The 23,290-nt window shown below is 39.8% G+C and overlaps 2 protein-coding genes across 8 annotated transcripts in view; one reads left to right on the forward strand and one right to left on the reverse strand.

Moving 5' to 3' along the window:
• Positions 1-23,290, forward strand: part of ABCB11 (ATP binding cassette subfamily B member 11) — a 223,665-nt gene that overhangs the window by 23,213 nt on the left and 177,162 nt on the right. Inside the window, exon 1 of one of the 4 annotated variants that reach the window (XM_073218734.1) lies at positions 16,026-16,825. The exons of the other annotated variants lie outside the window; for them this stretch is intronic. The gene's annotated coding sequence lies outside the window, so the exon portion shown is untranslated. Of the gene's footprint in view, positions 1-16,025; positions 16,826-23,290 lie in introns of those variants that run through there. 4 annotated transcript variants of the gene reach the window in all.
• Positions 3,071-21,578, reverse strand: DHRS9 (dehydrogenase/reductase 9). 4 transcript variants are annotated; one of them, XM_017676285.3, is made up of 6 exons: positions 21,381-21,577; positions 12,477-12,846; positions 11,016-11,274; positions 7,879-8,042; positions 4,981-5,235; positions 3,071-3,737 (listed from the first exon to the last, which is right to left on the reverse strand). In XM_017676285.3, the coding sequence occupies exons 2-5, from the start codon at positions 12,787-12,789 to the stop codon at positions 5,012-5,014; spliced, it is 960 nt and encodes a 319-aa protein (XP_017531774.2). In that variant the 5' UTR covers positions 12,790-12,846; positions 21,381-21,577; the 3' UTR covers positions 3,071-3,737; positions 4,981-5,011. The 4 variants fall into 4 exon arrangements, with proteins under 4 accessions (XP_017531774.2, XP_017531755.2, XP_073074843.1 ...); XM_017676266.3 differs by adding an exon at positions 15,928-16,006 and having other exon boundaries at positions 3,071-5,235; XM_073218742.1 differs by having other exon boundaries at positions 3,071-5,235; positions 12,477-12,820; positions 21,381-21,578.

Below are 23,290 nucleotides of genomic sequence, written 5' to 3' on the forward strand. Positions count from 1 at the left end.
AAATGATGGAATCCTACCTACCTATTGCCTAAGGCTGCATCAGATTTAAAAAAGAAACTAAAAATATTTGTTTTAAAGGTTCTACTCTTTTGTTCATTAAAATGTAAAATATTATGGAGAAAAGTGTGTAAAACACCTTCAAGGAGGATATCTGTACCTATTATTTACCCACACATCTCAGTAAGGACACATGAGAAGCTCCTAGTTATGACTAGAGATCTCATGGGAGGAAAAGTAGGTTTTCACTGTCCATGCTTTGCATAGTTTAATTTATTTAAAAAAGATAGCCCCATGGTTCGGCTGACTGCACAGGCACTATGCTTGTCAGGCATGCACAGTTTCCAAGCCCCTTGGAGGTTCTAAGAATCCTGTCAGCCTCCTTTTCTCTGTGCTAATGGTGGGACTGCCTGTGGGCATGCGCTAGAGTTTAGCTTAAATTCATGCAGAAGTCTATTAGTTTCCTTTTGAGGACCCCTCTTCTATCTCTATCAGACCTTGTGAGAAGTGCAGTGAGAGCTGCCTGGCTGTTTGCTTCCTCAAGCTTTAGGGACTGCAAACTCTCAGCCGTTTATTGCCATACCTGAGGAAAGCCCCTTGCCTCAGTCACAGAAACTTAGGTTTGCCAGAGTCTTCAAATGCCCACCATGTCAGCCACCCTGGCCCCGTATCACTTGAATCCATCCATTCGCCAGCATCTCCGAGGACTGTCCTTCCTGTGCGCACCCACTAGCGGTGTGTGCCCTTCAACGGAGTTCTTCCTGGCAAAACCTTCTACTCACTGGGGCTGAACTTGAACTCCATGTAACTTCTACCCATGACCCTGGCCCTACCTGGATTTAATGCCACCTGGAGTGAGTGTAATGCCTGTTTCCCAGGAGGCCCTTTCGCTTGGCTGCCCTATCTCTCCTCAGGCTCTTCCAAATAAATAACCCCAAAGCCTTCAGCTAACCTTGATCTCTTGGCCATCCTCTTCAGAACATCTGTGGCTGTATGAGACTGAGGTTCCCAACAGTGAAGGCAAATTTTACCAGTGCTCTGAGCAGTTGGGAGTAGACATAGCCATTACCAGCCTTAAACCGTATGTTGTAAATTTAAAATTTAAACCAAGATCAAAGCATCATTTACTTTTTTTTTCCCTTGTGGACATGAAGGGAGGGATGTGGGTGGTTACATTATACCACCACATCACACTGTTGATTCACTTTGAGCTCACTATTGCATAAAATGCCTCAGTCATTTCCATGATGTGGTTTTGAATCCTATGCTTGCTTTTTCTGGAACCACGCAGAGCCCTGCATCTTTTCCTATGTCATTTCATCTTGTGCACCCATGGTTAGAAGTCACAGAAGCATTTAAAACCAGAATTCTATTTTATGTATTATCCCGCTGGGTTAGCAAACCTGCCTCTGTGTCTTCATGAACAACAATAAAAAGAGTGTTCCTTTCGGGGCAGAACTCAGGTCAGACTCCATGCATTCTACTCTGTAGGTGAAGGAGCAGCTGGTGTTGGGCGGGGTACCAAAGAAGGCTTGGGAACTAGGAGAGCTTCCTGACCAGATGCTTTTATTTATCCCATTCAGAATGAGCATTGGAATTAGTGAAGTATAACAGGATCTGTTTGTATTTCTGCTCATGAGGAAAAAGTCATTTCTAAGATGGGTGTTAGCAGCAACAGGTGGAGAGAGAGTACAAAAATAAGGAGAGCCTGCATACTCTTACCCATCATTTCTCTCAAGGGCTCAAGAACATGGAGAAGGTACCTGCAGAATCACTGGCCAGGGGACTTTCCTTATGTTTTCAGCACTCAGACTGTAGTCTTTCATTTAAGATGGCTCCAGAGTTCCAGAAAGACTTATAAGAAAGTATTTTGGGTTTTAAAATCTGCTAATTTTTCTTTTTCCTTTCCTTTCTTTCCTTAGAACTAACATTTTACCAAGGGGGAATTAAAGAATCAATAGATAGTTAGAGTTGAGAGAATCTTGGATATTAGGTTCTTTATTTGTAATATGGGGCAACAGAATTAGCTGTTGTATGAAAGTTATAAAGATTGCATGAGAAATGCATGGAAGTACTCTTAGTGGACCCTGGCTCATTTTAAAGGCTCAATGGACATGGACTATATGATCGTTGCTGAAACAGCAGTTATTTCTCCCTTCTCTCCTGAGAGAGGCCCTGAGGATGGTAAAATACAGAGGATAGTAACCTAAAATGAGGTGAGTGAGGAGTGCTGGGTAATTTAGTTTATGTTATACATTTTAGTCCTTAGCCAAAGTGCAATGGGAACACACTGTAGGAGTTAAGAAAGTCGTGGTGGGAAGAACAGAATGATTGGATTTTAATTTAGACAAGTCTGACTGTAGTGAGGAGACATTGAAAGCACACAAGGGTAAATATGCTATAGCTGAGATAAGAGATGATGGGAACTTGAACAGATGATAGTGCTAGAGATGGACTTGAGACTCATAAAACTGATAATAGTTGGTGCTGGACTAGGAAAGTGTAGTAGGAGCAAGGGAGATGGAAATTCCAGACTTGAATATGTTGTGGACTAACAGGTAGAGGGATAGAGAGCTCAGGTGGATTTTTAGATCAGATCAGAGGGAAAGTCTGGCAGGTTCTCAGTGGGGAAGGATCCTCTATTCCACTGGTGGCAGAGCACAGCATTTCGAATTAGCTTGACTATGTTTTCCTGGAGAAGCTCCTCTAAGACATCCTGATTTGGATGGATTTATGTGAAGCTCTGTGAAGTCAGAGATCCTGCACGTTTTGTTCCTTGCTTAGGAATAATAGGCCAGTACCTAGCAGAATGCCCAGCACATGTCCCCCAAAATATTACAGATAAAAATATGATATTTTTTCCAAGATGACAGAATACAAGAAGCAATGGCAAAATGGAGAGATTCAGACTCATGATGCAGTGACCTTCTGACTTCCCCACTTCCTTCCTTGCCTCCCTCCTGGGTCTTGTGCTTTGAGAGTATGCCTATATACCCCGAACACCCGACCTTCTCATTTGGTTTAAAAATCTCTAAAAGTAAAAAAATAATAAAAAAATAAAAACAAAAAGCTCTAAAAGTTTCTTGGTTTTATTTTGAGATGATACTGTATTATATTTGGGAGCATTCTTTCAAGAAGAGTGTTTTTGGGTTGGATGAAACAGGGAGTCACCAATGGTAGGTGTTGGGGAAATGAGCAAGGAACTGGCTCCAGGCAACACAAAGGGGATGACGCCATTAGGCTCGACAACATGACTAGAATGGTTGGAAATTCAGCAAAGGAGGTTTCTGCAGGTTCCAAAGTCCTGGTAGCCCTGGAGGCCTGGAAGGTTAGGGAGCAGCAGCAAGGCAGACATTCTCAAAGCAGTGAAATGAAGCCAGGAAATGGGAATTCAAGGGGGAGAAGGGGCAGCTCCAGCAAACAACACTGAGGGACTCCTGCTCCAAGGACAGGTTGAGTGACAGTCACCTGACCCATAGGTGGCTGACTGAAACCAGAAGAAATCAGAGATTTACTGGTGAACTTCTCTGGGGCTGGGCCAAGAGAGAGACGACTTCACAGGTAGATAGTGACAATAGTTTAGGGAACTTTGCCTGAGAATTCTTCTGATTCTTGCTGTGATTTTCTTCATTTTCATGCTTAAAGGATGAGTGTATCTTCCCTCAAAATGATGAAATATGTCCAAGTGAATGGACACCATTGGAAATTTCATTTTTCAAAGTCGTCAGTATGTTGTAAATCTGAAAAGAGGAAACTACCTCATAAGCAGATGTCTCCAGAAAGGTGAATGAAAATGAATATAATTATTGATGTCATCAAATGGACATGGCTTCAAGCAGGAGATAAATATTTTTTTCACAATGACTGTGTGTGTGTGTGCATGTGTGTGTGTGTGCTAGATAATTTCTCTGGCTCTTTCACCCTATAATATTCTACAACAAATGTTGAATTTTGACACTCCCAGCTTTTTCACATAAATATAAACCAACTTCTGTGAATAATACTGAGTGCTGGAAACTGGGGAAGCATTTGGTTTTCTAAACTGTCTCTCTGGATGGGCTGTGGGCCAAGGACCAGCCCGATTTAGAACCATGAGTGCAAGCAAGGAGCAGACCTGCTCTCACTGAAACTTCAGGCTGAAGGGAGTCTTCTAATTTAGTTCTGTATCTTCATGGCCTTCAGGGACATCTCTAGTACAGGATTCCATTCCATCTCTGATATTAAATCATATCAGATATTCTGGGTCTTGTTATATTTATAGCCACCAGAATAAATATAAATATCCTCCTTTCTTCTCCAAGAATGCTTGGTCACTCTGTTGTCACCGTCTTCCCACAGGCAGCTGTGCGTGCAGCAGTGTCCACAGCGGCCTTGAGCCGGCTGCCTGGTCCCCACAGCTCCCTCTGGAGGAGGCAGGCTTGCCTTGGAAGCTCGCCTCCTCCACTTACAAACCTGTTTCTTTTCCTAAGTCATCTTCTCCTTCCCTCCTTTTTGCAGTCCCCCCTACCGTGTTTGTGCTGCCCCTTAGCTCATGCCGTCACAAAATGCCTCATTGCCCTTCCTTCTCCTGCCCCCACACAGAACTGAGGTCCAGTCCTTCAGTGTTGTTCTCAGCAAGATAACACATCTAATTCATGTATGATAGTATCCTACTTATCTCTTAATATTTTGATAGTGTCAAATATTTAACATTCAGGAATTTAAGTGGTATGGACTTGGAGCATGAGGTAGCCAGTGGTGGAGATCATTTTGGATGGGAAAGCTGCAATTTCCCTTGCATCATACTAAGCAGGCAAAGCCTAAATATTGGCCAGGGGCCATCTCTGACCTTCTTTTCATAGAAGGCTTGAGAAGGAGCCCTTGAGACATCAAAGTGGGACCTTCATTCTTCAACAGAAGCCTAATCTAAATGAGTCCAGATTGGATTAGATAAGGAATGAGGTCAAAAAAGAATATGTGTCCTTTGAAACTAGACAATCTTACATCTGGGGGCAGGCATTTGTAGTCAGCCGAGTCACACTGCTTTAGGATTAGCCAGCACTGCTTTCTGTTTCAATAATAAAAAGTCTTGCAGAACTGTTGGCATGTGAGACAGAGGTATCCAGAAAGTCTTGGCATCTTTTCCAGCAGCATAACGGGTCTTAGGGAACAGACTTGTGAGTGCGTGGTCCATGCAGTCCACCACCAGGGACAGGTCCATGTTCACAAAGGATGTAATGCCTTTCAGTTTGTGGAGACCTTTAAAAAGAGACAAAAGTACGTTATTCTTTGGAAGAATGAGGAAGGGAGTATGTGAGGTTAGGGAACAAAGGGAAGGATGCATGTGTGGGAATTTTTAAAAATTTTCTATCTATTCCTCAGAAAAGGATGTGGCAGGACTTTCTTTAGACCCCTGGTTCTCAAGCTTAAATGGGTAGCAGAATCTCCTAGAAGGCCTATTAATCCAGATTTCTGGGTCCCAATTCCATTTTTGGACTCAATAGGGGTAAAATGGGGCCCAAGAATTTGTGTTTCTAACAATTTTCTGGGTGATAATGATGGCACCAGTCCAGGGACCAAACTTTGAGAAGCCCTACTTTAAAGCAGTGAGGTAATGATACTTCATAAAGCCTGTGAGACCCTTGGGCCCGGGAAGTTAAGGATTTGATTCTGAATTTGTTTGAAGGCAGTACAATGTTTATGGGATATGTGGGTGTGCATGTGTGTTTATGCATGTGCTTACACACCCTCATATTCCATGTGCCTCTGTAATTCAGTGAATAAAGAGAGAATCATTGCAGCAAGCCCTGACTCAGGAAGCTCAACATACCGGTTCTCAGACAGATGAAGTGTTTGGGTGATGAGCCAAGAGACCTCTAGTGAGGCAGGCATCCCACCGAGGGGTCGGTGATGGCCTGGAGCACCCCTCCTCTGCTCTTCAAACATACCTGAGCTGGGTCTTCTCAAGGCACAACCTATTATTTTAAATCTTCCTTTGAACTTCAGGTCCCAGTAACCACAACTTCTCAACTTCTCCAAAGAGCCCAACTGAGGTTCCCTAGCAAGACTTAGTGGCTATCTTAAACTGCTCCTACTCCACCCTGGAAAGTCAAGAAAGATGAGCTTAAATTTGTGGTCTACTTTGGAACTATGAGCCTTGCTGAACTCCAGGTCCTGACATGGAAAACTCTAATAACAAGAACAACCAGTTTGCAAAATTGAACTAAAAGACTTTTCCTACTTCTGAGACAGGACACCTGAACCAGAGGCCAAGTCAAAAATAATTATGAGATTGAAATTGATGATACATTTATTGGCATTTAGAAAGCATCAATGTCAATAACAAATAGAAAAAGCTCTTTTAAATGAGGGAGTTTGTTTCTGAACCTACTTAGAACCTTTAGAGTTGGTAACTAAATGAGAAACGGAGCACAATATGGCAATGGTTCTAAGCCTATAGTGACCTATCAGCCCTGGGAGGTTTGTCAAACCAGACATTCTAGTTGCTGTCTGTCTGCGTGTGTGTGTGTGTGTGTGTGTGTGTGTGTGTGTGTGTGTGTGTGTGTGTACAGGAGAGATGGCTGAGGGTGTCAGCTATTCTAAAAACCTCCTCAGATGGATTTGACTTGGCTCTTGGCTCCACCTTGAAAACTCCTGGCCTTGAACTTCACTACAGTCGGCTGTCTTACTAAGCCCACAGTTGAAGAGGCAGAATCACAGTTTGGAGGGTTAAAAAGACACACATCCTGGTGAGGCCCTGCTCAGCTCAAAGCAGGAGCTAAGTGTTTGAGCAATAGCAAGTGAACTTTACAGAGCTAGGCGTTTTCAAGTGGTGGTGGAGCCCTGACACAGGAAGTTCGACCCACTCTTGCAGGCCTCGCTCTCATTGCAAAGCAGTGCCCTGTGGTGAAACCAGGCTGCCTGGACTCCAGTGCCTCTTCCACTTCCTGGCTGTGTGACCTGGGGCAAGTTACTTCTTTGTGCCTCTTCTCTAGAAGATTAAGGTGGTGTCTACTTCATAAGGCTTATTTGGGCATTTTCAATGAGAGAGTCCATGTAAAGCACTTAGAATGGTGACAAGTACATAGTAAATGTTCACTATATGTTAGTCATCATAATCTAATCTTTATCATCACTCCTCCATCCCTGACTCAGTATGACTTATGTTTCTCTCATCTCCACGCCCCTATGCATTCCTGCTCCAGAAGCTCCCTCCCAAATAGTTCCTTTCTGTCCCTTACGCCTTATTCAAACCTGACCTATCCCCTAAAGGCTTCCTAACCAGCAGTGCTTTTTATCCTGTTCTGAATTCCTTGGGCAATTAAAGATAGTATCATCCGGGCTCCTGGGTTATGTCTAAGAAGTAAAGGATCAATTTTCTTACATGCTCTACAGCCTATTGTTGCACAGTCTTGGTTACTTTTTGTTGCCAACTAGATTGTAAACTAGTTAAGGGTGAGAGTCTGAGTATTTGTATTCCAGAACATACAGAAATCCTTGAACACAACCTTGAGTGGTTGGTGTTTATCAAAAAGAGGAGGGTCGTGTAGAAGCGAAGACCATAGGCTCCAGTCCAGGCAAGCCCAGCAGGATTCGTATGGCCTTGGAGAAGACATTTCACCTTTCCAAGCCTCTAGTCCTATAGTTCTTTTGAGGAGTAAGTGACATAATTCATAAGATCCTTAGTATAGAACTTGGCACTTAGTAAATGTTCTGTAAATGTTTATAAATACTTGAAGAAGCAAGAGATGGCACTGAATTAACAGGAATCCCTGATTCATATTTAAGATCAGTGTTGGTGTATTACTATGAGAATCTTATTTTTTCATTTATGTTTGAGTCTCCTTTATGCTGCCCAGTACAATGAATCCAAAAGGACCCTGGGTCAACCCAGGAACTCACTTTTTTCAATGTAACCTTCTCCGTATTGTTGTTTGATATCTGGTGACAGATGCTTCCAAATGGCGAGTTTTTTCTCAGTGGCCTTTACTGGATCTGACAATCCTGTTTTGAACAATCCTGGTTCAATGCATGAAACATGCACACCAAAAGCTTTCATGTCCCGTCTGTGGAAAGAACCCATTGAAGATGTTTCATACAGGTTTATTTGGAGAATGTTTGCTATGGGTAACTATCTGCTTATGAATCTTTTAATGGAATCACAGAATTGGATGCATTAGAAAGGAGCATCTTGTTCTACCCTCTTAGTTTATAGATGAGGAAACTGAGGTTCAGGGTGGTGAAGTGAGGTCTGGTTTACTGGTAGAACAGGAATGGGATATGTGCAACCCATCCCCATTCCAGTGTTCCTCCTAAGCCATATTCTCATTAAATTGACAAGCGTTTGGGTCAAAGGTAGGTTTCTTCTCAGTACTCAAAGTACCTGATGGTGAAATGTACTAATGACTGGTCTGGATGGACAAGTTTACCTACACTCTAGGAATGTGAGGAGATTGCAGCACAAAGGAGGCTATGCTGAGGGACACAATGTGAAAATCCCTGATGTAACTAATCTGCTTAACAAATTCTCTCATCATGTCACCTCAGAAGACAAAAAGTCTCAATTACTGGGCAGTAGGGTCTTAGGGGAATGGTGCCCCTTTCTTTCAAGTAAACCAATATATTACAAACCATTGTATGAATAATCATTTCCTAAATTTAATTTATACTTCTACAAGGAATATATAAGGAAGTAATTATTCATTTTACAGAGGTTTTGACCATAAGATTTTTAAGGAACTTTACTAGTGAATTTAAAATGTGATTTAATTTATCTTAGGTTCTTCTTTCTAGCAACATACCTATTGTTTGGTTTAAAGTGTATGTTACTAAAAATGCAAAATAGCTTGACTTTGAAAGATTTTGAAATTTATGTTGCTTGTATTAAAATGAAAAAGGTTATTTTCCAACTTAATTGTATTTTGCTTATCCATCTTCTGATCTCCTTTGAATTTTGGAAAGTATTGCAGTGCCAAGGGGGTGTTTGGGAAAACACATCTCCTCACCCATTCATGATAATAACATACTATCTAGGGACAAATAACTTTAGGTCACTCAACTAAGTAAAATCAGTATGAAACCAGTATGCTTACTGGGCAAATACAACTTTAGAAAGCCCTAGGCTTCTCCCAACTGGACTGGTGTCGCTAAACCACCCTACATATTGAAATTATGGAGCTGCAACTGGACTGTGGTGTGTATATACAATACCATTTTCAATTCCAGTTCCATGACTTAGAAAGAAATAAACACAATTGTTTAATTTCAGGCACAGTATAGCTGTATTGTAATCCCACAAACCCTTTAGTTAAAATCTCTTTTTATAAGCTATTGTTTATTGGTTTCAGGAGGGTGGGAGCAAATCCTATTGCTTTTTTTCTCTCTTTTTCCTCTCATCATGTGGCCACTTACTTGTCACACATGTGGGAAGTAGATGGCAAAATGGGGTAATTTCTGGCTGAAAGGCAGTCTCAGGAAATGAGAAAGTACTGGGGGGATCCCAGAGAGGAAATAAGGAAAGCGACTCTATAACATTGTTTATTAACTGTATATGTGCATGTGTAGATTTGACTTAGAGAACAGGACATCTTCCATACCCCAGACTGGCTACTGTGTAGTATATATGTGAGACATATTTGACTAACACAGCAAAGGCTTTGAAAACTGAGCAAGTATTGGAATCTCAAAGCATAGAATGATGGTTGCCAGTTGTGACCTGAATACAACCTTGTCAGATGTCTACCAAAACAAAAATATCAATATTCTCCACAGGATTTAAATAAGACCCATAGCCTCCTATTATTCCAAATGTTCAGCATATAATTCATGAAAAGATCTAGGAAATTCTCAGCTCACATGGGAAATGACAATGAACAGATGCCGATGCCAAGGTGACACAAATGTTGGATTTATCAAACTTTTTAGTGCAGCTATTATAGAGGTGCTCAAAGATATAAAGTGAATTCACTTACATCTGTAAGTGAATGGAAAGTTAGAAAGCTTCAGAAAAGAAAGAAAAGGTAAAGAACCAAATGAAAATCTTACACTTGAAAAATACAATCACCAAAATAAAATATTTACTGGCTGAACTCAATAACAGAATAGAGATAGAGGAAAGTCAGTGAATTTGAAGATATATTATTAGAAATTATCCAAGCTGAACAGCAGAAAGTAAAAGGAGAAAGTGAATAGAATCTTAGGGATCTGTGGGACAAAACCAAAATGTCTAATTGTGTTAAGGAGTCTCAGAAGAAAAAAATGTTTGAAAAATAATGGCTGAAAACTCTCCAGATTTGACAAAAGACATAAATCTACAGATACAAGAAGCCCAGTGAATCTCAAAAATGAAAAACCCGAAGAAATCCATGCTTGGAGGCACAGGGTTAGGGCTGTTGTTTGCTTAATTGTTCTTTCTTTCAAGCTCTTAAGTTCTCTGATAGCAAACAGGAAAAAGATGTGGCCAGTACTTTCTGGAGCAAAACCTTCACCTCTGATTAATAAACTGACTTGAATCTCATTTGGGATTGGAAGCATCAGAGGAAAGCTGTCTTTCTTGTTCTTGGGGTTAGGGCAAGAATGTTTAGCTATATTATCTGAAATATATAGAGATTTGGGTCACCAGAACTTGCAACAAGATAAAAATAAGCTGCATAGTTGACTCATTACTTTGTGATAATTACATTTACATTGCCAGATAATTTTCTACTGAGGGTTTAAAATAAGATGGTTCTGTTGTGTCTGCAACTGACAGTACTGGAGATTTAGCCACTCAAAATGATTCCCTATTTAACAAACTGACCTGTTGAATACAAAATCACCACTACTATCATGCACTGAAGCAAAATGTAAAAAAGATTTAGACTTATGTGCAAATCTCAGTTCTACCACTTACCAACTGCATGACCTTGGACAAATTACTTAATCTCTCTTAGTTTCAGTGGTATTATCTATAACTTGGGAATAATTTTAAGCTCCAACAGAGTGTCTGGTACATAATAAACATTCAATAAATGTTAGCAGCTATTTCCTATTTGGTTTACCTTAAGCTGTCATTGAAGCCTTCTACTGCATATTTGGATGGAGCATAGCCTCCTCCAGTGAAGGCAAGCCGACCACTGATGCTGGAGACGTTGACAATCCTCCCTCGAGCTTTTTTAACCAAGGGAAGCATATTTAATGTCACACTGATGAGTCCAAACAGGTTCACTTCAATAGGTTCTCTGTAATCCTCTACTGTCAGCCAGTCGGTGGGAGCCAGCACACCAAGAACACCAGCATTGTTGATCAGGCCCCAGAGACCTAGAACAGAGAGAAGGGATGAAATTGTGGTAGAAAGCAGCACTTATATGGGCATCCTTGATGGAAATACAGCCATTGCTTTACACCATGGTTCCATTTTCTCCTTCTAGTCTTATTCCTGCTTTGAAAGAATTCACAGTTTTGGAAATTGATAGCACAGAGGGTGGGTGGGGGGTCTAAGCTGAAATAGTTGAAGTTCTGTTATTGGAAGCCATTGCCACAGTTACTCTATTTTGGATCCTGAATGTCAAATACTGACACTGCCTGAGATTTTTGACTTTTGAATCTCAGATATAGGGTAAATGGGTCTGTTTCTCCTGTCTTGCTAGATGGTAAAGCAAGATAATATTTATAAATTGTTTTTCATAACAAAGAGGAACATCAATCTAGTTCACATTTATTTTTGGTAAAAAATCCAATCATTTACTTGGCATATTTTATCATGGGAATCATTTAATATTGTTAAACTTGTTTGGAATTCAAGCATTAAAAATTGTCTGGAGCTTTATCAAACCATTGATTTTGAAGGTCAGAATCTCAACTATATGGTGAAAATGTAAAAAAAATCATATACATTTATTTTTTCCTTTGTAGACCCAAATATCTTTATTCATGAGACTGTTTCAAACTTTATTAAGCCAATAAAAGTCTTCTACTTCAAGAATGCTGCCATCTGAGCAGAATTTCATGCAGCAGGAGGTCCAATAGCCCACTATTCTACCATGATTATCAAAGACACCTTTACTCATATTCTCAGGCCATTTTCCACCTTTCCATAGAAAATGTGAGAGCTCTGGAACCATTTTGTAATGAGCAGTGGGTCCCAGGTATCTAAATGGCAATTTGAGGCTTGCTCCATGATCTTCTGTAGCTTTTACCCTGAAGTTCCTTTGTTGTGTATGTGGCTATAGTAGCACATTACAGGAGAAGACCAGGAAAAGTCAAAAGCTCCATCTTATTTTTAAATTCACCAACGGGACTTGAGACTGAGGACAACTTGGGCCGTGCATCTCATGCACAGGGAGAGCTTACAACTGGGACTCTTCATGGCACTATCCTAAGACTTCTCACGTCTTCTCCAGGACTTAGCTGGTATTAAGGAGACACATTCTTGAAAGGTCGTTTAAAATCTGAACACACTTTGTTTAGCTTTAGTTATTTCAAAATACCCTCTCCGCTTTCCTCACTGTTATGTCACTCACCTTTTTCCCCAACTTGGCTTTTCACCCACTGGGCGGTCCTCCTGACATTCTCTGGGTCAGTCACATCCAGAAGCACGGCATGAAGCCTCCCTGAGGTTCCTGCCTTTAGAGCTGCTGATCCTGATTCAGTCAGACAGGCAGCAATTACATGAAATCCTTTTTTATCAAATGTTCTGGCTGCCAAGTTTCCAAATCCTGTGTCACACCCAGTAATGAAAATGTACTTATCAGTGATGTCTGCAATCCTTAGTTGTCCTTTATAATTCCATAGAAAACCACAGAGGATTAGGATGGCTAATATCCAAAAGAACATTTTTTCCTGTATGTGACAGTAAGACTTCTTTCTTGAACAATAAAAGAAGATGGTGTCCTTAGTATTCAAAATTAGAAAGAAAAATTCAAATTAGAACAGTCAAAGCATTATAACCCAAGATTGATGAACTTGAGATATTTTAATGCATTTGAATGGATAGTTTAAGATGGCCATTTAAGAACTACTCTTTTAAAGTAATGTAAAAACTAATGAAGTAATAGAGAAGGGAAATAGGAAAGAGAGAGAGAGAAAGAAGAGCCACAGCAGAAAGGCATTGGGTCAATGTGATGTTTGTCCCAAGTGTGCATTCACCTGTGTGAGAGAGAGGCTCTCATGGGAATATCTGATCTCTTGCTATTTCAGGAAATTCCAGAGTAGAATAGACAAAATCTACTAGAAAATGTTCAGTTTTAGTTGATTTATCCAATTCTTTATTATTTTCAGACTGTTGGGGAAAGGAGTGCTTTGGTGTTGCCACTATGAAAATATTTCCAAGTTGGTTTCCATTTTTTTAATTCAACCCAACTTCAACCCAACTCTGAGACTATTACAACTCAATGCAGAGAGTATGAAAATGTGAGGCCAGCAGTGAGTTCACTGCAAGAGGGCGAGAAGATAGGAAGAGGCTGGGAGCCAAGGTCATAGAATCCCAAACCAGAGCCAAGAAGGTTGAGGTTGTATCCTCTCTGATGCCAGCTGTGTGTGACGCAAAATAATCCCATGTTCAGAGGCAAAGTAAAACAAATTCATACTTTCAAACTGTGAGGCTTTGACTACTGCAGAATGACCTGGAAAACTAATTCTGTCAGGGCTCAAACTGCTTAGGGCCTAAAATCAAACAGGTGGAGGGATTCCTGAGAGCACTGCACCTCCATTTCCCCTGAGCATATGTCAAATTTTTTTTAATTTTAGGGAAATGTTATTATTTCATGTATACTTTCTGCCCCAATTTAGAAATATTATGATTATTTTTGAATTAAAATACATGTTAAGGAAAGAATACTGTATTAATTTTATAGTCTTGACCATTTAAATGTATGCTGAAAGTTCCACTGATTGTTTTGCAGGGTTTGACTACAAAATAACAGTTGTGGGTGAATCAGGAAATTGTATCACTGAAGATGAGTTTAATATTAATTTGGAAGTGTAAAACTGTTGCAGGGAGAGATCTCAGACTATTTTCGGAAAAATATTCCATTTATAATACAATGTTTGTTATTTACAAAGACAGCTAACACTATCACTTTTACTGTGGCTACCCTGGCTGGAAAAAGTAAGCCGTCTGGTAAGAGGAAGTAAACAAGAACTGGAGGGTGTTTGTTTGCCTCGGGTCTGAGTATCATGGCGACCCCGGCCTCCCAACTCACAGCCATAGGACCCAATGAAAGGAACAGATTATTTCAGGTAAAAAAAATAACTCAGTGTAATATATCTTCTTCACTTCTCAAGGAAATTTTGGGTTCTGCTTTTATTATTTTTTCCCCTGCCAAGAGATCTACAGCTAAAGAAAGAAAGGGTAAAAGAATTGCCAATTGATAAACATAAGTCATAGGTAAGTGGTAAAAGATGGAAGGTTTGAGCAAACTAGTTGATTCTTGTGGTATAGTTATGATTATTTCTAAAGCATTAAAGCTTTTAGATTATCATGGTTTAGTTATTTGGTATAGTTTCCCCAAGTCTTTCCTGGGTAGGAGTTACTGATTTGTTGCAAATCAATGTCCATGTCTTTCTCAAATATATAAATACATTAAAATTATAATTTTTGGTGGGTGTTGGTGTAACTAGCTCTTGCAAAAATTCATATTTAGATATTTTAAGAAAATTTCACATTTATAAATTCAGTTAGTGTAGTTTTTTGCTCAGGTCTGGTCTTGGTGAATAATTATTGAAAACTAAATGTTGAACATACTCTCTGATTGGATTCTGTACCTTTATTGTAATCCATGGGAATTACTCAAAGAAGGGAAATACTCATGTGGGTTAATGTGCCCTAGAGCAGAGCATAGAAACTGTGTTACAGCCATATTTTGCCAGGAGCAAATATGGAGAGTAACAGTGAAAAAATGGCTTACATTTGTGAAGCATTCTACTCCATACCTTTACATATGGGTCTTCTTTGATCCTCTCACCTCTTAGAGAAAGTACATTATCTGCCTCATTTTATAGAAGAATTAGTATGCCAACTAATAAATGTAAAAGGAATCATGGCATTGGCATTTGGCAACTGACAGAGTAGCAATTGTTTCATGCAAGAATGACTATAGAAACTAAACTAGTGGGTGAAATTCTGATGTGAAACAACAATGAATCTCAAAAAAACTCCCAATAAGAATCATACTAATTAAAAAGAGAGCAATAGTAGTTTCACAGTAGAGAAGTTTGATAGATACCACCTTGACCAAGTAATAAAAATAAACACCATTAGTCATGGGGCAAGCCAACATCGTGTGCCTTCTGGTGTGGCTCACTGGGAAGGACACAGCAGTGCTCTGGTTCACAGGGGAAGCTAATCAAACATGGGGACACATAGGGACACATCTTCCATCTCTACACCATGTATGGCCTGTATGCAGAAACTTTAAAGTCATGAAGGAAAAGTAAGACTGAGGACTGTTCTAGGTTAAGGGAGACTGAAGAGCTGGGACAACCCAACTGAACATGTGGTTCTGGACCAGAAAATAATTTTTTTCTTTTGCTAGAAAGAACAGTATTAGGTCAACTAGTGAAAGTTGAGTAAACTCTGGAGACCTGATAAATAATATTGCTTTAATATTAATTTCTCAATTTTTATAATTTACTGTGATTATGTAGAAATATCTTGCTTTCTAGGAAACACACACTGAAGTATTTAAAGATAGCACCATGACTTCAACTTACTCTTAAACAGTTCAGGAAATAATAAGTATATAAATAAATAAACACATTAAAACACATGTATATAAAGAGAAGAAGTGTAAACATGATAGAATGTTGGTTAATACTGGGGCTTCTGTGTTGTACCATGATTTCAACTTTTACAAAAGTTTGAAATTATTTCAAAATAAAAATTTAAATATTTGGCAAGGGAAAAATAAAACTTTTTTTTCCTGAGAAAAGGTTTCATTTGACTGCTTTGGGTTCCATGCACAAAATACAAACCCCAGGACTTCAGAATCCAGTGACTTTGGATGCCAAGTTTTCTGCTCTCTGCTCATGGGTCAGTTCACCTTCACAACCACTAGAGAAAAACAAAAGCTCAGACCAAATAGTCACATTCCTTCCCCCTCAGCCTCTCCGTCCGCCTTCAGCCTCTTTCATCCCTAGCCATTTTTCTCTGGTGACAAGCACACAGAAAGCTTCTTAGTCATTAAGGGTGGGTTCACATTATAATGGGCTGTCCTCCTTAGGTACACATCTGGGCTGATTGTCATTTCTGGTGACCCACCTGCAGCTTGAACCCAAGGCACTGTCAACCTTGACCTGGAGTTTTGCAAAGCCTGTCCTTATCTCAAACCTTATTGTCCAAAAATACAGGTTCTTCTTCAATCCCTGAGGTTCACATTCCTCTAAATCATTGGACCAAGTCAGCCCACAAACCAGCACATACCTTTGACCTTTAATAGTATTTTAGCCAAGATGCTAGCTCTGAGCAGCAGCCCTTGGTCAGAGTCACTGGGAACGTGACCTGTACACAGAAGCCTATTGATGGCTAGTTGATTTACTGACCACTGAGAAGTAAATGAGTAACAGCCACTAACAGGTCTGGCTCAACCATGCTCTGCCCGCTTGGTCACCTGCACACAGCTCCTGGCCTCACAGGTCACACTCAGGACACCGACCTTTGTTGCTTGGGTTGTTTGCTAGTGTGCTCTGTCTTCCGATTAATGTCACAACAAACTGCAAGTTGGAGTACAGATCTTTTAACTCCAGGCAAGCAGCACCTCATTCTCTAACAGTCCTGTTAGTGCACAGTGGTGTGAGCCTCTGGGTCACCAAGGCTGAGGACAGGACAAGGAAAAGCAGATCTACAGCCCCCACACCACGGTGCACAAGACAGGTACACTTCTAAATATGCATCCTCTCTGCTGGTCATGGAGATTTTTCTAAAGCCAAAATAAATGCTAGGAGTAATGTGGGAAGCAAGGGCCAAGGACAGTCACACACCCCAGAAAAGCAGGGTTGGAGTCCAGGCCTCAGAATCAGGACAGTAGAGAGGTTCAGTCCCAGTTTCTTTACCATCAGAGGGCCTTTGGGTGAATTACTTATATTTTCTTAGCATTCATTTTCCTGTCTGTGAAATAGAGATGATAACTTCAACTTTGGAGAGCACCTGTTGTGATAGATTGTCCAAAGCTGTTACTTAGGAAGAACCTTATCCTTTGGGCAGGATCAAAGGCTCTCACTTTGTGTGAGGTCCGCTCTGTGCATTGCTTTTATCTCAGCACAGGTTTCTCAACCCTGGTACTTTTGCTCTTTTAGGTCAGACAGTTACTTGTTACAGGGTCTGTCCTGTGCATTGCAGGATATTTAGCATCACCACTGCCCCTGGAAGCCAGCAGCCGCCTGCCCCAGTTGTGACAACCAGAATCATCTCCAGATGCCTCCTGGGGGACAAATCCCTCCCAGTTTTTTCTTTGTCACTCCCGCTCCAGAGTTTCTTTGCTTTGGGGGCCCAGAACTTTACAGCATCTAGAACTTCTTTTCTAGAAACTTAGTCATTGGTTCTTTGGTGGCACCACAGTGGTGAGTTTAGTGCTCTATGCCCTCCCCAGAAAAGTTTTGTTACTTGTAAATACTACTCATGCCATGTTGCTATAAGCATTACTTGCTATGAGTTTTTTTTTTAAATGACCTTTTGTCATCAGGATAGGAGGTGGTGAGCAAAGCCAGATTTATGTATAAGGCCACTTGTGAATTTTAGAAATTGCCAAATTAACACTCACAGTATTTGTGAGGCTTAAATTCTGGCTGAGACTTTTAAGTTTGGGCCTCTATAAACTCCTCTGGGAAAGGTGTACCTTTCAGGTGGGTGGCCAGTTGACTCTCTAAAATTCAGAATATGCTCGTAGAAAATCCATGGTACTTGAGATTCCCAGTTGACTAAATCAGGTAGGAGTGATAGTTTATGGTTTATTGAGCACTTCCCATGTTCTAGGCCCACTGCTAAGATCTATAAATATTTATCTTATATAAACCTTACAATAAAATTGTCTCCATTTTATAGATGATAAAACAATTCAGAAACATAGGTTAATGGGCTCAAGATACAATTGTAGTGCCATTTTGGTGACTGATACCCAGGACACTTTGATTCCACTACTCATGCTTTAATGCTCTGCTCCACTGCCCCCAGAGCCCCCTTGGGCTCTGGGAGTCTGGGTTATGAGTGCTTTTCTCTAGACTACCAGTACTACTTGTGTGATATTTGGCAGTAAGCAAATAAATATTGGGGAAGGAAAGATGGAAGAGGAGAAGGGAGTTTCCCTTCTAACCCCAGGGTTCTGGTGATAACTGGGTTTGTCTTGGAGTCCTCTGAATCATCATCATCATATAATATTCACATTTCCAATTTAGATATCAAAATTTTTTGAAAAGTATTCAAGTAATGTTTATCTCATTTAATTGCTTAAATACTTCTGTGAGCTAAGTAGGGGGTGTCATAATAAAGTCATTTGCCGGAGAGTGGATAGAATTAAAATTTTGATCTCTGAACTCCTAGCTGTGTAAAAAGAGAAGAGAAAACCACAGAGAGAGATTACCACACTATCAGTCAACAGGAGGAATGAAATACTCTATCCGAATTCTCTACCATGTCACAAAGATTAAAAAGGAACCAAGAAAGGAGAACCACTTTTCTCTTTCATTTGCTATGCAAACTGCTTAGAAGTAACCACCTGTCTGCAGCTGTAGGAAAATATTGCAACTCGACTGCTGTCCTGCTCACTTCTGCTTCTCTTAACTTTCTCTTCCTGGGTTTCTGTCCTAGTAAAAAAATATTTTAAAAGATACTTTCATTTTACTTCTCTTATGCATCTTCTTCTGCCTTTTAAAAGTAAATGACTCAATTTAAATAAAAAAGAACTAAAAATGATGCACTAATGTCATTGTGAGCTATGATTTTTATAAGAAATACAGTTATTTCTAGATATTTCCTCCCAAATGACTTGATTTTATTTCCACGTAACTCCCTGAAGGGCCTCATCTTAGAAAGTAATACTAACTGGTTAATCACACAGCTTGATAGGAATTTGTAGAATCTTTATTTACTTTCAGTTTGTTGCAGTTGTGGCCCACGCTGAATCCACAACTAAGTGATTTACCAAAATCATCAAATAGAGAGCATTTAGCAAGAGCTTTTTAGAATATTCTTTCTGAGGTTCTCTTCCACAAGCTTTCTATTGACAGCAGTCTGGACATGTATGTCCCTTGTACACTTAAATTCTGTAAAGCTGTTTAACTCACACCAAAGTCCTTTTTATTTTGATCTTTACTGAAGTAAGAAATTCTGTGTTGTTTTCTTTTTGTAACTCAGGTGGCCTTGCACAGCTTTTGGATGTACTTTTCTTTAAGAAAAATGAACAATTTGTGCTTAATGACACACTAATTCCTTTGACAAATGAATTATGTTTCTGTGAAAACAATGCTCCAGGTTGGGTATCCAGAACTCTCAAAAAATTTTTTTAATGGAGCCAAGGGATCAGAAATATGTTTGCATTAAGCAACAAATGTTAAGAGGTCTGATTACAATATTGCTAACAATGATGGTGCTGCTGCTGCTGATATAATTGAGATGGTATTCATCGTCATTCATCAGCATGGGAATGTAAGCCCCTCACTCAGTGGGATGAAGAAGATCCTCCACCAGCTACATTTCCCTGGGGTTGTGCTTCCTCCAGGAGGGAGGTGACTCCAGGTACCCAGCATGCACTGTGTGTAGTGGGCCCATGAGGGTGGAAAATGCCGGCTTCTTCTGCAGACTCAGTCCTCTAGCAGAGGGGTGCCCGCCTGCTCATAATGTAGGGAAGAACCGATGGATTTACATTGAGCTATTTTAGTCCTAAGGACAAAAGTATCTCTGATTTTCTTTTGCTTTCATTCAAAACTTTAGTTACAATTCACTGTAACACTGGTAGTTATTAATTAATTATTCTTAGTCACTCTTAGGTTTATTACTTTGACAGTATGCTTCCTGACAGTATTGGCATGTTAAAGCCATGGTTACTTTATTTATGGTCACTAGAATAAAAACTGCTAGCTGCAAAAGATAATATATTGTATATTATTATAGCTTATAGTTACAAGGCTTCAAAGAAAACTTAGAATACAGACAGAAAGTGTGTCCAAATATTTAGCATAATTTCTTTCAGCCACAGTTATGTTTGAACAGAAGGAAAGGTCTGAGTTTTTAAGAAAGTGACATTGGTTTGAAAAGATTTTAAGACAATCTTCTCATTTCCTCATTTGAAATGTATGAGATAATAATTTGTTTCTTGTATTTAAATATTGAGATTTGTTCTAAAAATTGGACACACTCTTCAAATCTCAAAAAATACTATACAAAGATGATATAACATTTAAATTTCATTTTATGCAGCATCTAGCCAAGGCTATTCTTAGAACATCTAACATATGCCAAGAGCTACTAAGATAAAGTACAATCTTACCTTAAGCTAATAGTGTAAGGAGACATTTCAGGACTATTTATACAACCCTAAATTTATTTTTAATTTAAATTTGTGTTTTATTTAAACTTCTTCCCCAATCACTAAAAATGTACTACTGAGGGAGCTCACCACACCATAATTTTAACCGTGAAGGTTTTAACAAGGGCTGTGGGGGTTATATGGCAGCCAAGCCCCTAAACCACCGTTTTCCCTTTCCTAGCGTATGTTGGGAGTCAAAATGAAAACAGACTTTGGACCCAAGGTCCAAGTTCTTTCAGGTACAAGACCAATCACTGCATCATAAAATGGAGGGTAAATACCTGAAACAGGTTTAGTGCTGTCATTCTAGGATCCAGGAATCAAGTATGCGCTGTGAGGAATTTCCCTGCTTCCTTCCTACCTGGAGACATTTTTCTCACTCAGTTTAGTGTGCGTGTGTGCATCCGCCTCAACTGACATCTGATAACATAGGTAGAGCAGTTAGACAAAAGGCCAGACCTGCAGGCAGTTAGTTAGTAACAAATCTGTTGTTCCAGTAAGAAACTCAGCTAAGATTCCTACTCTTTTTGGATCCCCGTAGCCCTCTAGTTTCCAACTACTTACAGGATTTACAGGTAATGAATCTTATGAATCTTTCACAGGTCAAGTAGGTGCAGAGAGAATAAGTAGATGTAAATTTAGCAACTCAAGGGTGCTAAAGAGCATTCAAAGAGGGACCTGGGGAAGTTCAAGGTAGGGTCCCAGTGACACTGAGATCATTCTACCGTGAGATGCACCCAGTGCCCAACACAGCCTTCTAACGTATAATGATTCATTTTTTAATAGCAACAGTTAACCACAGCATGAAAACAATTTGATTAATTCTGTGAGAGGGAGGAAAATCAAAGACAGTTTGAAGAGGGACATGAGAAATTTAGAAATAAACAACGAAACTTAGCCATCTGTTACCTTGTTAAAGATGACCTGGGATGCAGAAGCCGTTGTGACCTGCCCGCTGGGCTGGGGAAGGGAGTGTTGTGCCGCCGGGCCTCACTGGTCCTCTGGAGGTGGCAGTGCCTCAGCTTCCGTCGAGCTGAGAGCCTACATGTGTGAGGAGTCCTTAGCTTCCCTCCTCACCATGAGTCACACTTGTGACACTGGGTAATGACTAAATTTTTCTTCAATGAATGAAGGAAGTCAAGAGGCTGTGGGTTACATGTTTCCAAAGGAATCTGCAGATAAAATTTAGCAACTTTTTGAGGAACTTAAAAATAATCAGTAACACTCCTTTAACTGTGAGTACAATCTTTTGGACCAAATTCAGCAACTGAAATAATGTAACATGGAAGCATTTTGCCAGGTATATTGTTTAAATAATTCAATTTTTGAATTATGATTATTGTTCATGATCTCTTATTTTAGTTTTTCTTTCTTTCTTCCTGATAAGATGTCATTGCTGATTTAGTACTCCTTCCATCCTGATGATCCTTTTTACCACTTCTTCTCTCCTTCACAGTGGTGAGCAAGAAGATGAAAATGATTTACTGAAATGAGATTTGGGACTTATTTATGAGTCTTAATTTGTGTTTTAACGTATGACAAGGATATTTTACTGAAGGGTTCTCTGAAACTAAGATCACTGAGAATAGAAAAGCATGCCTCTCCCTTCCAGAGCTGATCTGTTTTAGGATTAATCACAATTGACTGGGTATATCCTGGGACTACAATGGAAGGTATTGAGGCTGCAGGTGACAAGAGGGAAAAGATGGTGTTATCATACACCACTCCCTGCCCAGCACTTCCTCTTAGGCACACAGGCAGATACAAACTCCACTGATTATGTAGTCTATTTCCTTATATGCTGATTGATTGCTATTCATTACAGATTTCCCAACGCTTCAGTTCCTTCTTTGAAATTGCAGTTTAATAGTGGTTTAGCTGGGGTGAGTGGATGAATAACACATCTGTCTAGGTAGAGTCTAGACACTGCTATCACTCTGTAAGTTAAATAGGGATATTTTTTCTCTAAAAGAACAAAAAAACCGAGACTGACATTTACTCAGGTAGAGATTTAGGGTGCCAAAAATGTGCCACATATACTTCTTTCTCTTTGATATCCCAACTCAAAGTAAGGCTTAAATAGAAAAACTTTTAGAGAAACATTACATTGATTTAATCCACATGAAGAAAGGCATAAGTGATTAGTATCAGGCTCCACCTATGAGCAAGTTATTGTGACTGAGAGGTGGAAAGAGCCCGAGGCCCCTGGGTGGACATGGCATAGAGAAGAGTAGAGCAAAGAAAAGGCTGTAACATTAGTAAGTTTTGCTGATTCAATGATCTCACCTAGTGCAGCTCTACTTAAAAAAAAACCTTCCCATATAGACTTAAAATAAAATAAAATATTTTGACTCTTTTGCATATTGAGAACTACAATTCTTGCTATGTGTACAGATCCCTCAATTCCAGTGGACCCAGTTTGAGAGTTCAGTTTCACTAGCACTGGCACCTGGGTTGGAACACTTACCACTCATCAAATGGTGTTTGGTTAATGGGATCATTTGTTAGGAGCACCTGATCTGGACGGTAACCATATCCACTTTCAAATTCACACCTTAAGTGCTAAACTTTCTTTCATTTGGTTCATTAATAAGGGAACCTATGAACGTGCAGCTTTTTTCAGAACTCTCCCTATGTTAGACTTCTAGTCATCAAAGGTGATGTAAAAAATCTCAATTGCCGTTCTATTTTTTTCTCTAGTTGCTTTTTTTTGGTATCATTAATCTACAATTACATGAGGAACATTATGTTTACTAGACTCACCCCTTCAACAAGTCCCCCCCACATACCCCATTAGTCACTGTCCAGCAGTGTAGTAA

Source organism: Manis javanica, chromosome 12 (assembly GCF_040802235.1).
Source record: "Manis javanica isolate MJ-LG chromosome 12, MJ_LKY, whole genome shotgun sequence".
In the NCBI taxonomy this organism is placed as follows: Eukaryota; Metazoa; Chordata; class Mammalia; order Pholidota; family Manidae; genus Manis; species Manis javanica.

What these genes read in the sequence shown, in the direction of transcription:
- DHRS9 (XM_073218742.1), bottom strand. Translation starts at nt 12,789, where the DNA reads ATGTTCTTTTGGATATTAGCCATCCTAATCCTCTGTGGTTTTCTATGG. An exon ending in AAGCCAAGTTGGGGAAAAAG is followed by an intron (nt 11,275 to 12,476) that starts GTGAGTGACATA and finishes TCTCTGTTCTAG; the next exon opens with GTCTCTGGGGCCTGATCAAC. An exon ending in AGAAGGTTACATTGAAAAAA is followed by an intron (nt 5,236 to 7,878) that starts GTGAGTTCCTGG and finishes CTCTTTTTAAAG; the next exon opens with GTCTCCACAAACTGAAAGGC.